At 39.5% G+C, this 18576-nt stretch overlaps 1 protein-coding gene across 5 annotated transcripts in view; it reads left to right on the top strand.

Annotated features, from left to right (window-relative positions):
* Positions 1-17900, top strand: part of STAU2 (staufen double-stranded RNA binding protein 2) — a 168371-nt gene extending 150471 nt beyond the window's left edge. For 4 of the 5 annotated variants that reach the window (XM_042869928.1, XM_042869931.1, XM_042869929.1 and 1 more), the window contains 2 exons: positions 15854-15942; positions 16786-17900. In XM_042869928.1, the coding sequence (XP_042725862.1) occupies positions 15854-15942; positions 16786-16879 (183 nt within the window). In that variant the 3' untranslated portion in view covers positions 16880-17900. Of the gene's footprint in view, positions 1-4918; positions 4943-15853; positions 15943-16785 lie in introns of those variants that run through there. The other variant, XM_042869930.1, reaches the window with a different exon arrangement.
* Positions 17901-18576: the final 676 nt, after the last annotated feature.

Here is an 18576-nt window from a genome sequence, read left to right as displayed (position 1 = left end):
TCACTGACTGTAGAGCACATTCAGGTACAGATAAATTAACATAAAAATGTAAATAGATGCTGAATCTGAGGGTAGATTTAGCCTATCTATTAAAAAGGTGAGGTGTAGGAAATAATAGAAAATTTGGAATAATACTGTGAAAATTACATCTTCCACTTCGCAATGTGGATAGGAAAGTAGCAGATACTGATTTTAAGTAAGGACTAATCTTTCAACCTGCCTTTGCTAAAGAAATGGTTGAATTTTGTGGTACAAATTTTGGGCTAGCCAAAAACAAGCAAATAATCAAAGTTTTACTAGAGTTTTTTACAGTGCTGTCATTTAACTTGATCATTGAAGTGATGAATTGTTGAAGGCAGACTAGGCTTTCTCCATTTTCTATTTCTCCTTTAAGCAATAATCAAATGTCCCTGAAAGGTAGAACTGTGAGGCAAAAGGAGGAACAATGAAGTTAGTTATGATACTGCTTCTGTGCTGTAAAAAGATAGGCTGAAGTATTTTATTTGAAGAAACAAAGCGTATTCAAGCATGGAAAGGGAATGGGTGTACAAAAACACCATAGTTTTCTTTTGTTGCTAGAAAACCAAGGCATTTTCCGTCCTTGCTGTACAGTAAATACAAACTTTGGGCCACTTGAAAGATACTCACACATCTTTAGAAAGCTGAGTCCAAGCATAATGCTCAGCCTCTCCTCCACTGCACTGAAGGGCTAGGTGAAATACAGCTGGCATTCTATTCAGCAGATTCAGCAGTGCCCTCCATGTCCTCCAGATACTGTCAGAATCTTCAGATCCAATTGGTAAATTGGAATTTATGCTTGTAATCTAAAACAGCAAAATGCCTGTGAAAGAAGTCCTCTTTTAAAAAAATAAGCTTTGCAGCTTCGTTCTTATATTAGTGTGTATGGCACTCTTCCCTAAAAAGCTGTTTAATTTTGCAGTTCACCTCTAATTCCTGACTCTGAGAGCTGGGATTGCTGGACGCTGTGTGCTAGTGAGGAATGTATAGGAGCTTAACAGCAGGAGCAACAGACCCAGGTTAAAAACTCAGTGACCAGGAACAAACGTGCCCTTTATTTCATCTCCCAGCTAAAACCCTAGATGCAGTTTATTGGCTTTAAACTTTTCTCATTTAGTAGAAAAATCTAAGCTCAGTGTTTCTTCTTAATCACAGCCACTTTAAATGGGACATATATGGCACTATAAATTAAAGTTGCACAGAAGTATTCTTTGTTCAAAAGACTTGGAAAATGTTTGACAGTTAACTGTTAAATGGTATCTAAAATACCTGGAATTTCCTTTAAAGAAGTGCATGCCTCTGCTGAAACTGGCAAAATCAAATTTACACAAAAAGATTATCAAAATGTGCTACTTGATCTCAAAGTTGAGAGCTAAGTATACGCCTGAAAAATATTCAGCTAAATTTGTTCCCTAATGTCACATAGCAGATTAATGACAGAGTCACTCTTTTGAGTGAAACAGATTTTTTATCCCACGTAACACATCAAGATTTCAAGTATTTTCACTCACTTTGAAATGAATTAGAAATCTCTTGAAATTTTTCACACAGAAGAGCGAACAAGTATGAATGTGTCACCCCACACCCCACACAACAGCCCAGTGGTCATGTGTGGCACTTCCCTTTGATTTTCTGACCGCCATTTGTTCAAGACTTAGAAAGACTTTCCTCAAAACTGAGGTGTTCTCTTAAAATTTTTGTTTCTTCATTCAGTGTCCTTCTGAAAAAGAATTTTGACTGTCTCTCCTCCTGACTTCTAGTCCAGGTCCCATCCAGCTGGCCACACATCCCCACCAACAAATACATGAGTCACCTCTTTGAGGGACAGCAAGAGCTGCAGCATCTTCATAATACTTCTAGTGTAATTTTCTTCTCAGATTTTGGGTCTTGACATAAAAGGGCTGGAATGAAGGATATGGTGTTGTGCATACCCAAGTGAAGGCAGAGAGCCAACAAAATGCTATTGTAATTACAAGTGAACATTCTTGTATCATAAAACTGCAAAGAAAAAACTATAAATCAGAGCTGTCCTGGTGGTCCCTGGCAGCAAAGCACAGGAGGTTTGAGCTCATTCCCTAAGCTAGCCAAGACTGGGATCCTCATGGAGACAGCAGTTCATTCCAAGGGAAGGGCATTCCTCGTGTCTCCTGAGTGATGGTCATGAAACGCTGATTTTGGTGGGAGTCAGATCCAGCCTTCAGCCCTGCAGGAGTGATGGTCTAAAAGTGCTGGCCATTGTGGAAAATAAGCAAGTGGAGATCTGGAGGAATTTTATCTTCAAGTGCTCTGTCAGGGTGTCTAGGAGCCTTCCACTTCCAGTTAGGTCTGCACTATTGTCTACATCCCATGTTCAATCATTCACTGTTATATCCGAGTAAGTAAGATTGTCCGTGGATTGTTACCTAGTTTCATGGTTCCATACACTGACTCATGACAGCAGTGCTAAAATACTGTAATGGGAATAGAAAAATGAAACTAATAGTATCCAAAGTATCTCGACTGAAGTTCCTGTCACTGATAAACATGGGCTCAAACTTTATCTTCATTTAGAAATGGGTCCTTCTGCTCTTCTGGAACATTTTTCTTTTTTTTTCTTTCTTGTTTCTCATGGACATACAGCTCTTTAAAAATCATTGATCTGTCTAGATGTTTTACCACTTTCAAAAACAAGTCAGTAGCATGAGAGTGGAAAAGCTTCAAAGCTGTTAGCATTGGACAGGTTTCTAGAAACTTTCTGTAACACAGTCTGGGGGGAGGAGGATATTTCCTGTGTATCCAAAAGACATGGCTTGAGCTGAGCCCACATTTACAAACAGCTGGGGAGGGGCAAAACAAGATGATCTACTGTTGTGAAAATAAAAAATTAAAAAAAAAACAAAAACAAAAACCTGAGAGTGTGCAAGTGCTTACAGCAAAATAAACCCCAAATTGACAGCTGCACAAACAGCACTTGCCCAGCAGTGGTAGTTAGTCACTAGGAATGCCCAGTTTCCCATCAGATTAGTAAGAATTTATAATTAATAGCACATTTAGCATCTCCTCTGTACTGAAATCACAGCTTAATCTGCTAACCTGGTTGTGGAGGAGGTAAAGGAGACAGAAATTCAGGGTCCTGCTTTGCTGAGCACGTTATCTCCCTGTTGATATAGTGTGAGATGAAGACAGACAGCTTTTCCAGAATCAGCCCCTCCACTGGTTTAAGAGCTGCAATCCTAAAAGGTGAGGTGCTCCTTCCTTAACAGATGTGACCCCCTTCAACTCTGATAAACTTCCTGAAAAGATGAGGGAAATCTGTGCCACACAGGATGTGCTCAGCACATTGAGGGATTGAGTTAGTAATGTCCCTGATAATTGTGGATACCTCATTGTAGGAGTCAGTTTTTATTTAAATTTTTTTAATAGGAGTATACACATCTGTCTTTATACCCAGCAGCTTTTCTGGCCCGCAAGAAGTCCTCTGTGAGTTTCCCCAACTGAGCTCAGTGGGATCTCTGTCAGCTGCAAGATTTATGTCATCTTTTTCAGTCCTGAGAACTGTTCCTTAAGCTTTTCACATCTGGATTTAATTGGAAAGACATTAAAAGACATTAAGTGTGCTGGAAAAGCATATTTTAGAGAAGATCTTTATAGGCACTTCCATTAAAGGAGCTGATGGTTGTAGGTTAAAACGGGATGAGGATAAGCCATCAACAGTTAGCAAGGACAAAATTACATTACAAACTGCTTCAGATGAGAATTTTGGTGTGTAGCTCTTGGGCCTGACTCTGATCTCACTTAAATCAACTTCAATTAGGAGAAAAATACTGGTTAATGCAGTATAAAAATACACTGAGATCAGAATGAAAAACTTCTGCCTTTTGGAAACACTCAGATTTCTAATTACATGCCATATGTGCTAAATATAACACTTCTAGCTGTCAATCTAGATTTGGTACTTTGTTGGACATACACGCACACTTGTAAAATGAGACTTGGAGAATGAAGAGAGGGATTGGTCCTTACTGCTTTCAGGGTGGAAGCATCCTTCTCTGAATAGCTATGTGTAGATTGCAAGAGTAGAGTTACACAAAAAACAGAGATACTACGCAATTTAGTGTGTGGACTTTGCTGGAGAATCCGGATCCCCAAACACTCCATTGTTCAAGCTCTAATGCGCTGCTTGACTGCGCCAGTGGGCAGCCCTCTGTATTAAGTGTAATCTATTGCTTTTGTCTTCAAAGTCAAGTTTCTTGTCATATTTAGACTGACACACACTTATAATCTACGTTAATGGACTTGAACAAACACTCTTTCATTTTAAAACAGCTAAAACCAAGGAATTTGATATTAAGGAAATCAACCCCTTATCTAAATTAAAGTGTACAGACTTTAAAAATAGTAATGTGTCAAATGTTAATGAACAAAAATAAAGAATTCTTTTGTAAGAATTGGAATAAAAAGATATTCTTTAAAACATTTCAACAAAAACCCATTTCAATGAAAGAAACAAGTTTGTTAGAGGCTCTCACTTACCTGTTTCTCTTTGAAGTGAGTCTTTTAATCTGCTATGTTGTGAAAAGTATTTAATATTAATGGAAATATTACCTTGCTGTGTGGTAGTGGAAGGAATGAGGTACTTGAATTACAGTCATGTGGTTTTATTTTCCATCGTTGCATACTTTTTCTCAGAATCTCCCCATCCCTCTTGGGCTATGATAAAATGCATGAAAACTAACAAAAGTGCCTAATCTTGGCCAGCCATGTTTGTGCTTGTGCACTCTCCCTTTATTTCAGTTTCCTTATCTAGAAAAACAAGAGTAATAAAACTAGCTCTCGTCCTTGGGTGCCATTTTGTCTTATGAAGAACGTACTTGCAAACAGAGATGAAAAGCATTTAAACATTAATGATTGTGTTTTACAGGTAGAGTTTACTTTGCATGGAAGAATAACCATGCTGAAGTAAGTAGAGTAACACATAATCTTTACAACTTTGTTGTATACTAATTTTTGTATATCAATTTCTGTATTATTTTGTTGTATATTAATTTTTTATATGAATTGGATTTGAGAGTTCACAAAAATCTCTTAATATTCAGTGAGTTTAAATCAGCACTTGCCTAGGAAAAATGCTTAAATAATGGAATAAATGCTTATATCTTGTTTAAATGCAACACAGTTTAGAGCTCATTCGTTTTACTGGAACAAGTTCTGGCAACATGTACATTATTAACAATATGCATCAGGGCCCATTTCCCGGTGGAGAATGACAGGGTCTTTACCTCATTTAAGGACTGGGGAAGTGATATGAAGCAGTACAGAACTGTGACCATCAGGCTGATGAAGGGGATGGTCTGTTGTGCTGTGTTTTAGAAGTCACCATGAAATCTTACGCAGCCAAGAAGCCTGGTCCACTTATTCTAAATCACTTTCTCCTGCAGTACTCATAGGGTTAATGACACTGGACTTGCAAATCTACACAGGGATGTGTAGAAATGCCTAGAAATAAATAATTAAATAAACCAATTTTTTTCTGAGAACGCAGCTGACAAGGATATTTTCCAGCCTTCAGTGGTGAAAGAGACAGTGATTCATAGCCTTTCTTCCCTGCTGGTGCAGCATTTTGCCTGAGGACATACATTCTGCTGTTTTCAGTTTCAGGTTTAAAGTCATACTTCTTAAAATCTCTTATAATTTTTGTCTGTGGCTTCTCAACTATTTTTGAGTGTTGCCTAGATTGTACGATATACCTCTACCTGTCCATCCAATCACTAGCATCTAAATGCCCTCATCTGTACTTACTGAATGAACCTCTGTTACTTTGGTGTGTACCTCCTTCTGAAAGTTAGTACTTAAGTAGTTTCTGGCTGAGGATACAAAATTATAAGCAAGATTACTTTGAATTTTAATTGCTGCCTGGTGGAATTCTCTTGCATATAGAGTAAATGCTTGGAAATTTAATTTTAAATCATTTTCACTATGCCGATTAGTAAGATGTGATGATGCATTATTCTTTCCATCTTTATTCTTTCTTTTGTAACAATTTAAGGAAAAATGAGAAATTTAAAGATAAATATGCTTCTAAAGAATTTATAAGCTTTTAGTTCAGATCCAGTAAAGACTGAAAAGGCAGTGAAATGACCTGACAAAGGGAGCTTGATTAGGATTTAACTGTTGATTATTGGGCTAAACTTTCACACCTCACTTCTTCACTATTAGAGGGTGTAGACACACCTCAGTAGATACTAGCACCGAACCTGAAAGCTATTCTGAGCTATTCAGAATGAATTACTAATTTACTGATTTCCAGCATCAATTGTAATGCAAAGTTAGCTTTTGTTATCACTTGAAATTACTATTCCTCACAATAGAGTATATGTGAAGAGAAAGAAGTCTGGGAAGGTGCAGATTTAAGAACACTTCCTCTCTGAGTTTCTTACCTGAAGCTGTCCCTTCATATCTTACTCTCACCTGAAAGTAAAAATGAATTGAAAGTTGGCAAACAGACCAGCATTTCTGCCCCTGATTCTAATATTAAGTTTCTTATTCCATATTGTTTGATCAGGTACTCTTCATTAAAAACAAAACAAACAGACAAACAAACAAAGAAACCATAACTTTTCATTATTTTAATAATTAAGTGCTTTTCATGTGTTTTTTTCTCCTTGTGGCCAGAAACTCTTGAATTACCATTAAAGCAATAGAACTGTCTTGCTTCAGATAATCATGGTGCTGTTTCGTAGGTTTAAAGGTAATGCTTTGCCAGTCATTACTTCTGAAATTATTTCATGGTCCCAACTATGGTGATGGGTTATCTAGTGTGATTCACATGCTAGAATATAGCAGCTCCTAAGTGACTCTTGACTGTTAACTCAGCTAGTCCTTGTACTGAAGTAGATTGTTGAAGATCTGCAGAAATGAAATGTCATGTTCAATAGTGTTTTTCACTCCATCCACTTCTTGTAGTATTGAGAGGCGTGGAGGGTTTCAAACCATGAGTATGTGTGTCCAATAAAACTAGGTGGATGAAGGTGACATGATTGCTGTTGTTGATAGAAGCTCTGTGTAATCTGTAGGAAAGTTTGTTCAAGAACAGTTAATCCTTACTTTATGATTACCCCCAGAAAGCTGGCAAGGTCAGACTTTATGTTGATTATATGTCATTTTAACTGGTGAATGCCTGAGTTGCCTTGGGAAAGCATTAACTACTGCATGGGACTTGTTCTAAGCTACGTCTGTGCAGCTTCCTTCTTAGTTCAAACATACTGGATTCCTTCTATCCTCCAGCCTTCTTCTCTTGACAGGCGCAATCAGTATCCTTAATTGTAGTGCCTATCAGGTGACTGTTCATTTGTGCAGACATTAATCAGTTTGGAAAATGCTGCTTCCATGTAAATTACGTGAGCTAATCAGATTATAACTCTGCGTTTTTCATGCATATCAAAAACGGTGCGAGGAAAGGGCTTAAAGTCATTTAATTAAGGTTTACATTGTGCTGTGTGAAAAGCCTTTCTGAATTTAATTTTTGAACAGATGTTAACATTGGTTCACATGAAATCTAATCAACTGGGGAGAACAGTACATTGTGAGGAAAGCAGTGAGAACTCCTAGCAGAAATTATCACTTCCAGTGTAGTGAAATCATTTAGAACAGAAGCTGTTGGGAAAAGGGATTTGTTTCAGTAACCGTCTCCTCATTTCATTTTAGCTTATATGTTGCCAACCTGGTGAATCCAGGGGGATTAAATGAAGATGTTAAGAAATCAAATCTTAGCTACCTCATGCACATGTGTGTAAGTCTACACATACAGATATTTCCCTTTATGCATCTGTGTGTGCAGTTTTGGATGTGGACAAGTTAAAGGTGGAGGCTTGGTCAGAAATATCTTCATCAAGAGGAAGCAAAAATAGTCAGCAAGAACAATATTTTTAAATACATACAGAGTTTAATAGTTGCCTAACTTTGGAATACTAAGTCCTCAAACTCACCTCAACAGCTGTGATGTTGGATTTTTTTTTTTTCAATAGCCTTTGAATGTTAAATTTAAAACTACACATTAAAAAGTCACAAAATGCATGCCATTACTGATGCAGACAGGATTTCTGCAGAGTTGTTGCACAGAATGATATTGCCTTCTGAGGCCTCAGCTGTCATAGAGCGGAGAAGAACCTTCCTGCTTTGTGGAGCACCATTTCTTTTAGCTTAGAAAGCAGATGAACACTGAGTGTTTGTAAATACACTTGCAAGCAGATTGATTCATTGCATCAACTCTGCTATTTTCTAGGCTTTTGGTTTGCGAGGGTAATCAAGGACTAGAGTTTGGTGTTTCTGTTCTTTTCACCTGGCATGCAAGCATTTTCTCAAGCATACACTCATATGTGTTCATGTATGTACATGTGGTTTACAGATCACAAGTCATTTGCAGATTCAACCTTGTTCTCAGACCCATCTATTAAGATGGTAAGATCTTGTCGCAGAATCATAGAACCATAGAGTCGTTTGAGTTGAAAGGGACTCTTAAGGGTCATCTAGTCCAACTCCCCTGCAATGAACAGGGACAGCTAAACCAGGCTGCTCAAAGCCTGGTCCACCCTGACCTCAACTGTCTCCAATTATCCACCATCTCTCTGGCCAAGTTGTTCCAGTACCTCACCACCCTTATTGTAAAAAAACTTCTTCCTTCTATACAATCTAAATCTCCCCTCCTTTAGTTTGAAACTATTTCCCCTTGTCCTGTTACAGCAGACCCTGCTAAAGAGGCTGTCCCCTTCCTTCTTATAGCACCTCCTTAGGTATCAAAAGGCCACTATCAGGTTTCCTCAAAGCCTTCACTTCTCCAGACTGAACAGCCCCAGTTCTTCCAACCTGTTCTTGCAGGAGAGATGTTCCATGCCTTGGATCATTTTTGTGACCCTCCTCTGGATGCACTCTTAACAGGCCCACATCTCTCCAGCACTGAGGACTCCACACCAGAACACAGTGCTCCAGGTAAGGTCTCACCAGTGCAGGGTGGAAAGGCAGGATCACCTCCCTCATCCTACTTATCACGCTTCTTTGGATGCAGTCCAGGATACAGTTAGCTTTCTTGGTTGCAAGGGTACTTTGCTGGCTCATGTCCAGCTTGCCATACACCAGTACCACCAAGTTCTTCTTGGCAGAGCTATGTTCTGTACCAACTTCTGTACAAGTAACAGCTTGTACTGATAGCAGGGGTTGCCACAACCTGGGAGCAAGGCCTTGCACTTGAATATGTCGAGCCTCATGAGGTTCACCTGGGCCCACTGCTCAAGCCTGTCTAGATCTCTCTGGATGGCATCCTGTCCCTTGGACATGTCAAATGCATCACACAGCTTGGTGTCATCCACACACTTGCTGAGGGTGTACTGAGTCACACTGTACGTGTTATCAATGAAGATGTTAGAGAGCCCTGGTCCACGTACCTACTCCTGAGGGGCACCACTTGTCACCAATTTTCATCTGGACATCGAGCCATTGACCACCACTCTGTATATAATCTAGTAACCAGTTCCTCATCCATCATGTAGTTCAACCATCAAACTGATATCTTTCAAATTCAGAGAAAAGGACGTTTTGGGGGACCATGTCAAAGGACTTACTGAAGTCCAGATAGATGACATCAGTGGCTTTTCCCTTGTCCACTGATACAGTTACACCATCATAAAAGCAAAAAGGTTGATCAAGGACCTGCCCTTGGTGAAGCCATAATGATTATCCCATATCATCTCCTTCTCTTTCTTGTGCCTTAGCATAGCTTCCAGAAGTATCTACTCCATGATCTTCACCAGCCAAGAAGTGGGACTGACAGGTTGGTAGTTCACTGGGTCACTCTTTCTACCCTTCTTAAAAATGAGTGCTATATTACCTTTCTTCCGGACACCAGGGACTTCACCTAATCACCATAACTTTTCAAATATCAAGAGTTGCGTGGTGACTACATCAGCCAATTCCCTCAGTACTCTGAGATGCATCTCATAAGGACCTATAGACTTATGGGCATGCAGGTTTCTCAGGTAGTCGCAAACATGATCTTCACTTACAGTGGGAGGGTCATTTCTCCTTCGGTTCCCTCCTTTTGAACCATCCACTTGAGGGCTGTGTATAGAATAGTTACTAGTGAAGACTGAGGCAAAAAGTTGTTGAGTACCTCAGCCTCAGTCTGTTGTTACTTACCTGTCTATATTGCTCACTAGAGGGGACTTTCCTTTTCCAATTGATGTCCCCATAAAAGCCTTTCTTATCCTGCTTTGCACCCCTTGCCAAGTCCAGTTCCAGTTGGGCCTTGGTATTCCTGATCCTAGCTCTACATAGCCTAGCAGAATCTCTGTACTCCTCCCAGGTTACCTGTCCCTGCTTCCACTGTGTGCATTTTCTTCTTGCTCTCCAAGTTTGACCGGTGGGCTCTGTTCAGCCATGCCAGTTTCCTACCTTCCTTTCCTGACTTCCTCCACCTGGGAATGGAGAACTCTTGTGCCCCAAGGAAATTTCCTTAGAGATGTACCAGTACTGCTCTGCCCCTTTGTCCTTGAGGACAGATTGACTTGATTGACTAATTCCCCAAATAGCTGGAATTTGACTTTCCTGAAATTCAGCTTCCTGATTTTACACTTTGCCTGTTCAGTATCTCTCAAGATTCTGAACTCCGGCACTGCATGGTCACTACAGCCCAGGCAGCCTCCAATCCTGGTGTCACTAATCAGTACACTTGTATTGGTGAGCAACACATCCAGCATTGCATCCTCCCTTGTGGAGATGTCTATTACCTGTCTCAGGAAGTTATCCTCAATGCATTCCTGGAGCCTCCTAGATAGCCTACAACTCGCCATGCTACTTTTCCAGCAGATATCAGGGTGGTTGAAGTCCCCCAGCAGAACAGAAGCCTGTGAATATGATGCTTTCTGTAACTGGAGGAAGAAGACTTCATCAACAGGCTCCACTAGATCAGGTGGGCTATAGTAGATCCCAAACACAAGTCTCCCTTTGTTGCCACTGTCTCTAACTCTCACTCATAGGCTTTCCACTTGCTCATGGCCATTCTTCAGGGACAGCTCTTCACACTTTATTCCTTCCGTGATGTAGAGGGCAACATCTCCATCCCTCCTACCTCCCCTATTCCTTCTATCCCTTATTGCCTATTGTGGACCCTTCATTCATTCAGAAAAACGACAAAATGAAAATTTTCAGTTTCATAGACTAATCTGAAATGCAATATGGATTTAAGGGGAAAAGCACGAAGTACATATAAGCTAAAACAAATGGGAAAAACTTGTCATGAGGATGTGGGCTTAAACGCACATGGGCTAGTGTAGTGCCTGTCTGCAATTCTTACTAAAAGTATGATCTAATGTTACTAGATTGTCATTACAAGATGCTTAATCCCCAGAGTGAGAAACAGGAAGAATATTTGCAAGTTTGAATGCTATTTACTAATTGCCAATTGACTTGAGGAAAGTTAAAAAATGACTGGAAACATCCATCCCTGTCCTGATACACACACACAGTAATAATGGAAATGGCAGCCAAGACAAACAGCTAGCAGCGCGGTGCATCCTGTTGGCATCGTATTTTTGGCACTGTTGTAGCTACACAGAAAACAAGTGATACAAGAAATGTGTAAGGACATCTGTTCTGTAACCTATGGGGCTTCACTCACAAAACAGTTGTAAAATCTTCTGGGGGAGAGAAAAAATTCTCTGTATCTGTGCAGATGCTCTATTGTAAGAAAAATATCAATAGAAGGAAGTGTTGAGCCTTGAAAAGAGGAAATTGTTCACCAGATTCACTGTCAAATGTTCCATTCTTTTCTTTCCTTTTCATTTAATCTAAATTATCTGCCATTCACAAGTTAAATTTAAGCCAAGCCGTGTAAATCCATTGGGACTAATAGAATTGAATCATAGATTAAATTAGCCTAATGTCTGCTTGTAGAGCTTCTTCACTGCAGTTTTCTTGGGTTCTGTGTCACTGCTAATTATTCAGGTCACAGCCTTCAGCTACCTGCTTCCTTCCTGAATCCAATATCTTCCTGCTTGCCTAGGAGTATTACAGGGCAAGGAGAAGCATTAGGGATATCTATTAAGGTCCAAAGTATCTCACTCTATCTTCCATCCACTCCTCTTCAGTCACCTCACACTAGTAGATATTTTTAAATGAAAGGAACTTTCCCAAAATGCAAAAGTTGTTGCAGAAGTTGGGATATATGTAGTTAGGCTTCCTCCACAGGTAACCTACAGGGAGAAAGACATTTTTCCATGCAAAAGAAATCAAATTTCATGTAAACCTGGAATACATTAGGAAACTGGAAGATAAAGAGGGTCTGTAAGTTGTAAGAGTTTGGGAGGACTTGGGGAAGGAGAGCAGCTGGAGATGTTGAATGGGAGAGCACTTAGGAGTGGGAAAAAGAAGAGGCCTAGGTAGGGGGAGATTTGTAGTGAAGTAGAGGTGTTTTCCTCTGCTGTTAAAGAAGTCCAAACTCTGAAGAGGCATTAATGAGGGAAGACCAGGGGCACTGGATTGGCTTGGGAAAGACGAGGGAATAAGGCAGAAGAAAGGGAGTAGGGACTCAATAGTGAGAAACCTGAGATTTTGAAAAGATTGTCAACTTCCAGAGCAGCAAAGGTGAGAAGGCCATTGCTGAGGACTGATGCAGGGGGCTGGCTCTTCAGCAGTTCACACAAGCACCTGACACTTCTGCCTGGAAGGTCAGGAATACCAAATACAGGATTGCTTTCCTGCTGCTTGACTCTTTTATAATTTGGTTTTAGTAATATGATGTACCTGAGATCTCACCTTTTATATCACATTTTGATTTGGAAAGGGCATGGTTTGAAGAAGGATGAAATGGAGAAACGAGGTCATAACGAATTACAAGAATTAGGATTTGGATGTTGTGTTCTTATTAAGAATGTCTGTCTTTACTCATCTTTAATCTTACCTTCATTTTATATGTTTCCTTGAATTGTTCTATATTTGTATCATTGACACCCATATAGTAATGATCCATGCTTACAGGCAAAGGATTTCATTATTGTGTATTGCAATACTCCTTCCCTTCTTGATAGAAAAGACTTTCCCTTTGAGACAGTTGCTCATATTCCTCCAGGACATTCCAAAGCAGTTTTTTTTTGTTTTTTTTTTCTTGTTTTTTTTTTTTTTCTGGAAAGCAACTATTAAGGTTGCTCTGTAATTTGTGTGATCTGCCTTGCAATAGCCAGTTCTGTGAGTAGAACAGTAGTGAGTAACATATGTACTTATTCAAAGCAATTCTAGAACGGAAGATTGGGTTGGTCCAATCAATCTCAATGATTTGAGGGTTTCAGTGACCACTTATCAAGATCAATCTGTCCTGCATATCACATGATTACGTTGTGATCTAATTTTGAATGAAGCATTACTTGGCACTGCTTGTTACTATGGTCAGGGCCTCTCAGTCTAAGCCACTGTACAAACAAATAACCTGAACAAACCATCCTTTCACAACAAGTTCACACGTCAGACCAGGAAGCTAAGAGTGGATATTAAAAAAAGTAAACAAGGTAGATTTGAAAAAACAGATGGGATAGCAATAAAGCTGTAGGAGGAGCAGATGTCTCAGCTTCCTTCTCACAGTACTACCTAGTAAAGTTCTCTGGACTACCATGCATAAGAACAAATGAGATCTGGTTGCTTTGTTGATGTCAGTAAAAAATAGGTATGAGAAGAAAGGAGATTCTTGCGTGCCACCCCTTGAATTGTTCATGGCTGGTAGTTGATAGCCCATGTTCAACTGAAATACAATACAGAAACAGCCCTGTGTCCGGAAGCACAGGAGCCCAGTTCTAGCCTCTCTCTCACTTGCTGAGCAATGCTTGCATTGTGTTGTAAATAATCCCACAAAGAGGAGTAGGTGGGAGAAATTAGGATGTAGAAAGGTGTTGGGTTCCTGGAAGAAACAGAAAAGTTGAGAGGAGAGAAGAAAAACCTTTGCGCCTCTGGGAAAAATTGGTTTGGCTGGAACAAACTTAGTGATTTCACTGTGTGATCAAGATCCAGAATGGAAAAGTGATCTTTTCTGATCTGGTGATCAGAGCCTATAGGAGCTGGGAATACACTTCTGAAATGGCAGGCTCTGTCAGGTGGCAGAGAACGAAATGTCTCATAAGAAAATGCAAATATACCAAGTGTCAAGAAAACTAGAATAAATGGGGAAAGGAAGGATACTGAAGGATGATAAAACTGTTAGATCCTTCAACAGGTGAAGCTGTGTCTGAGGTGAAGGTCTAGGGTTCAGCCATAGCAGGGAAAAGTAATAAAAAGGTGTAGGCAGCAGATAATTTAAGATGAAGGGAATCATTATATGAACGGATGGGAAGAAAGAACTAGTAGAGAGCTGGACAGATTTCAGATACAGGGGGCATAGAGCATATGGAAAAAGAAGAGTGGACAAAAAGCAACAGTGATAATCTGATGTTTAAGAAATGTTTAGCTTTTTATTTGCACGCTAGCACAAAAACCATGAAACCTCACAAACAAAAAGATTCCATACGTTATGGGTGGGAGTACTGTGTACAGCCTTCTGAAGCTTTGGCAGCTAGTCATTACTATAGACAAATCTGGGATACACGGACTGTTAGTTTAGCACAGCCTGGCAATTTTTGCACTGTTATTCATCTTGCCAAAATACACATTGTCTGATAATATTTAAGTTGTATAAACATACCTTTCAAGGGAAGGAGCTGTTGAGAGAATCCAGGCAAAGAATTAGTTTGAGAGCAAATCTAGTACTTCATTACAATGGCAGCCTCTGTTCCTGACAGAGCCTTTGCTGTCCAGAAGGAACGGGAAATGAAGATAGAGACATTGATTCTTTCTATCCCAGCAATGACAAAGACAGCAACTTCCAATTCTCTCAACAGCAGTTGCTGGCTTCAACTTCAGCAGCAGTGCCAGAGAACCTGCAGTCAGTTCCAGTATTTGCAATGTCACCTTGGGTGACAGTGTCTGTGGAAAGCCACCTCTTTTTCTACCGTGTGATAAATGCATCTTAGGTGGGAGTGATTAAATAGAAAGTTCTGCTTTGCCTTTCACCTTTGAGACAGTAGAGACTTCATTTGTTTTATTGTTCTGGGTGTGTTTTCTAAGCAAGGCATGTGGTGCCTGAGAGTTTCATAATCAACCTTTGCTAAATTAATTACAAAAAATCATTTGTCTGTTGCCAAAGCAGCTAGGGGAAAGAAGAACAATGTGCCTCTCAGAGCTAAAGCAGGACTCATGAAGCTGTGAGAGAACTGTGTCAACAAAAAATGCAATTATGCAGAAAAATGTGAACTAAAATTTGATCATTATTCTGATGCTTTGTAGTTGTCTCATGTTGGCTTACCCTGTTTAGCACAGTTCACTAATGTGTAAGACATCAGTCTGCGTTTGTTCGGGTTCCAGCTTCAGGGTGCTGGCAGTGCCCTGCTGCCCTTCTACCTATTGCTCACACCTTCTGCAGTCATCTGCAGGACAAGATCTGCAAGCTCCATGGGAAGTTCCAGGAAGTGTGAAATCTAAGAAAGCACAGGGGGAAGGTGGAGAGTCTTTTCTAGCCAGAGAGGCAAATATCCTAAAAGTATATCATGTTATTGATGTAGATAATGCAGCTTTTGTTAGCACATACAGAAATCATTTCCACACCCAGAAAGAAGAATATATCTCCAAACCTGTGCACAAACTCAGTTGTTTATCATGGTGTTGTTCTGTACCCTCTTTATAAGCTCTGCAGTCTAAATGGCTTCAAAATACCAAACTATACATCCTCCTCCATTTGGTATTAACACAGTTGTGTCAGTGGGTTTTTAACAATTCATTTTTTATTTAGGCAGCATTAAGTGCCTTGAAACAGTTTTCAGAACAAGGACTGGATCCAGTGGAAGGGGCTATGAAAGTTGAGAATGGATCACTTGAAAAGTAAGTACCATTTAAATCCTTTGCATTTTAATGCCTGTGTGGCACTGTAGATAAGAAATATTAATTAAGAGCTTAGTTGCCCTTTTAGACCTGTGCAAAAACTTTCCATTTGAATTTGCGTAGTTTTTGACAATTTGAGAGGATAAGCAGGATTTCAGGTTTAGTATTACTGATAATATTTACTAATGAACTATGAGACAGTCAATCTTCCTATGGAAACCCCAAAGAAAAGGATTTTCTGTTTATTGTATGGATTATCTTTAAGTAGCATAACATGATTTTTCTCCAGTGTATTGTAGCACATGATATTGCCTGTAAAGAGGATAGTTATCTGCAGTGAATCCCTATGTCTGCAGGGTGAATTTTACCCTAGAGAATTTAGAAGTAAGTTAAAAATTCTTTCAGGTCTTAAAAACTCTTATACAGAATATTATCTTTAAGGAGCAGACAATGGATACAAGTTTCACAGTAGATTTTCAAGTATTTAGGAAAGTTGGATTGTCCATCCAGTACAGATTTTTTTTTTCCTGCTGTTAGTATGTTTACATAAGGTCTTGTATTACCACATAAGTTAGGGAATGATAGTAAAAGAGAAAGAAGACTCTAAGTGGCATTGGGAGTCTTCAGTAAATATATCGTAGCTATTTATAAACTAATTTAATCAGAAACAATTTTCCATATGATCTCATCAGCATAGTATTTGAACATAAATATTGTTGTTTCACTTTAAAATGTTACCTTCCACAGTGACCTTTGAATTTCATGTGCCATCTGCTAATAAACATGTCTTAAAGATGTGCAACCCTGGACCTTACCACTCTTGTTAATGTATTAATCTTTCAGACAAGTCAAGCATCTGGGAGAGAAAGCAGACAATAAACAGACTAACTCAGGCACCATTGCTCAGGACTGCAAGGATTCAAAGGCTGTCGTCTAGGAGCTTCCCAGCACCCACGGCTGCCACTGCATCCTTATAAACCTGTCAACACGCAATAGGGTGTATGTGTACAAGGAAATGAATGACTAATACCATTATTTGAGTCTTATGTGAAGACAACACTATTCTAACACAAGAGATAGTATACATGGTACTGTTTATTCAACTGTGGAAAAAAACAAAATTGAACATTTCCCTTAGAACTCAAGATCAGAGCATAACTCAATTGCCCAGAGGCAGAAGAAATCTGATCATGTTACTGGAGGTTAAAACAACAACTAATTAACAGAAGTGTTAGAAAAAGAAAAAAAGAAAAAAAAAAAATTGATTAATAGTGAGGAAATCCAGTCAGCATTGTTTCAGTTATACAATTTTTCGTAGTGTAGTTTTAAGTTCAGCTTACTGTTTTTTAAATAATGCTTGAATATTTTAAAATTAACCAATGACAGTGCTGTGAGAATTGTAGTTGTTGTCTTCATATATAGTCATACAGCTTATCTTTTTATGCAGACATTATGCATTCTTCATTCTATATGAATATGTATGACTTTAAGATGCACTACTCGGAGTTGTATGCAAACAGAAGTTTAAATCATGACAAGTATTTGCTTAACATGAACAGATGTTAGTTATGATCAGTCTCAATATACTCCAGGAAAAAGCAAATATGGTACTTGATTTTCCTTGCCATTATCAATTGAAGAGGCGTCTTGCCTCCAGGCGACATGTTCCCCTTCAGTTCTGCTCTCTGTTGTGTGAAGCACATCTACACCCCATCTGTGTGTTGTATCAGCCCACCGTTTGCATCAACTGAGTGTTTTTAATCTCTGCATTCTGACCAACAGCAAAAGGTAGGATTGCAACCTTATCAAGCCAAGGTAGGAAAACTGTATATGTGGAGATTATTCTTTTGTGAAGGGAGCAGCAGCAGAGATGAGACCTGTGGCTGCGCTCTGTACCAGCATATCCCATTTCGGTGTGTGGCCAAATGCAGTAAAACCACATCAGTTCATGTGCACAATGACAGTGTCGTCTCTTTCTTTACCACTTGCAGGTAGACAGCTAAAAGAATGGGTTGAAATAACAGCACAAAAAGCAATTACAAATGAATGAAGGTCTGGCTACCATGCCAGTGCCTAGTTCAATCTTCCCTTCCCCATGCCACTGCCTTCTACAAACCTACTGTGTTACAGCAGTAAACCTGGCATGTATCTCATTTGTTTTGTCCAAAACAACTATTTAATTTTTATAAAGCTCTTGCAATAAACACATAAAGCAACTGCCAACTGCATAACAGTCCTGACAACATTGCACAAGGTCTCAGAAGCATGTAAACCAGGGATCACAATCCTAGTGACTCACTCAGGAAAGCAGCACTGTAAGGACATGGTGCAAGGTACAGCGGCATTGATTCAGCTCGTGGGGTGATGTGTATCATGCTCTTACAGAATCAGCAGTCTCTAACACTGACGAGTTCTTCTTTCTGTTTCATATTTCTCAAGGGTATGTTTCACATTTCGCAGGGGTATGTTTCACAGTCCCAAGGAGCCTTTGTGCTAAGAGTCTGCAATTTCTCAAGGTTCTGATTCTGTGATATGCAGTAGAGTCAGGAGCATGCAGACTCTGTCAGTTTCCACAGAACTGGGAGGTTTCCAGTGATGTTTGGCACCTGGCAAACTCAACTTAGTGAGGTAGCA

Source organism: Lagopus leucura, unplaced genomic scaffold, assembly GCF_019238085.1.
Source record: "Lagopus leucura isolate 7727_CA_CO unplaced genomic scaffold, USGS_WTPT01 Super-Scaffold_100002, whole genome shotgun sequence".
In the NCBI taxonomy this organism is placed as follows: Eukaryota; Metazoa; Chordata; class Aves; order Galliformes; family Phasianidae; genus Lagopus; species Lagopus leucura.
The sequence above is the reverse complement of the archived record's forward strand: the minus strand, read 5'-3'. Positions and strand labels throughout refer to the sequence as shown.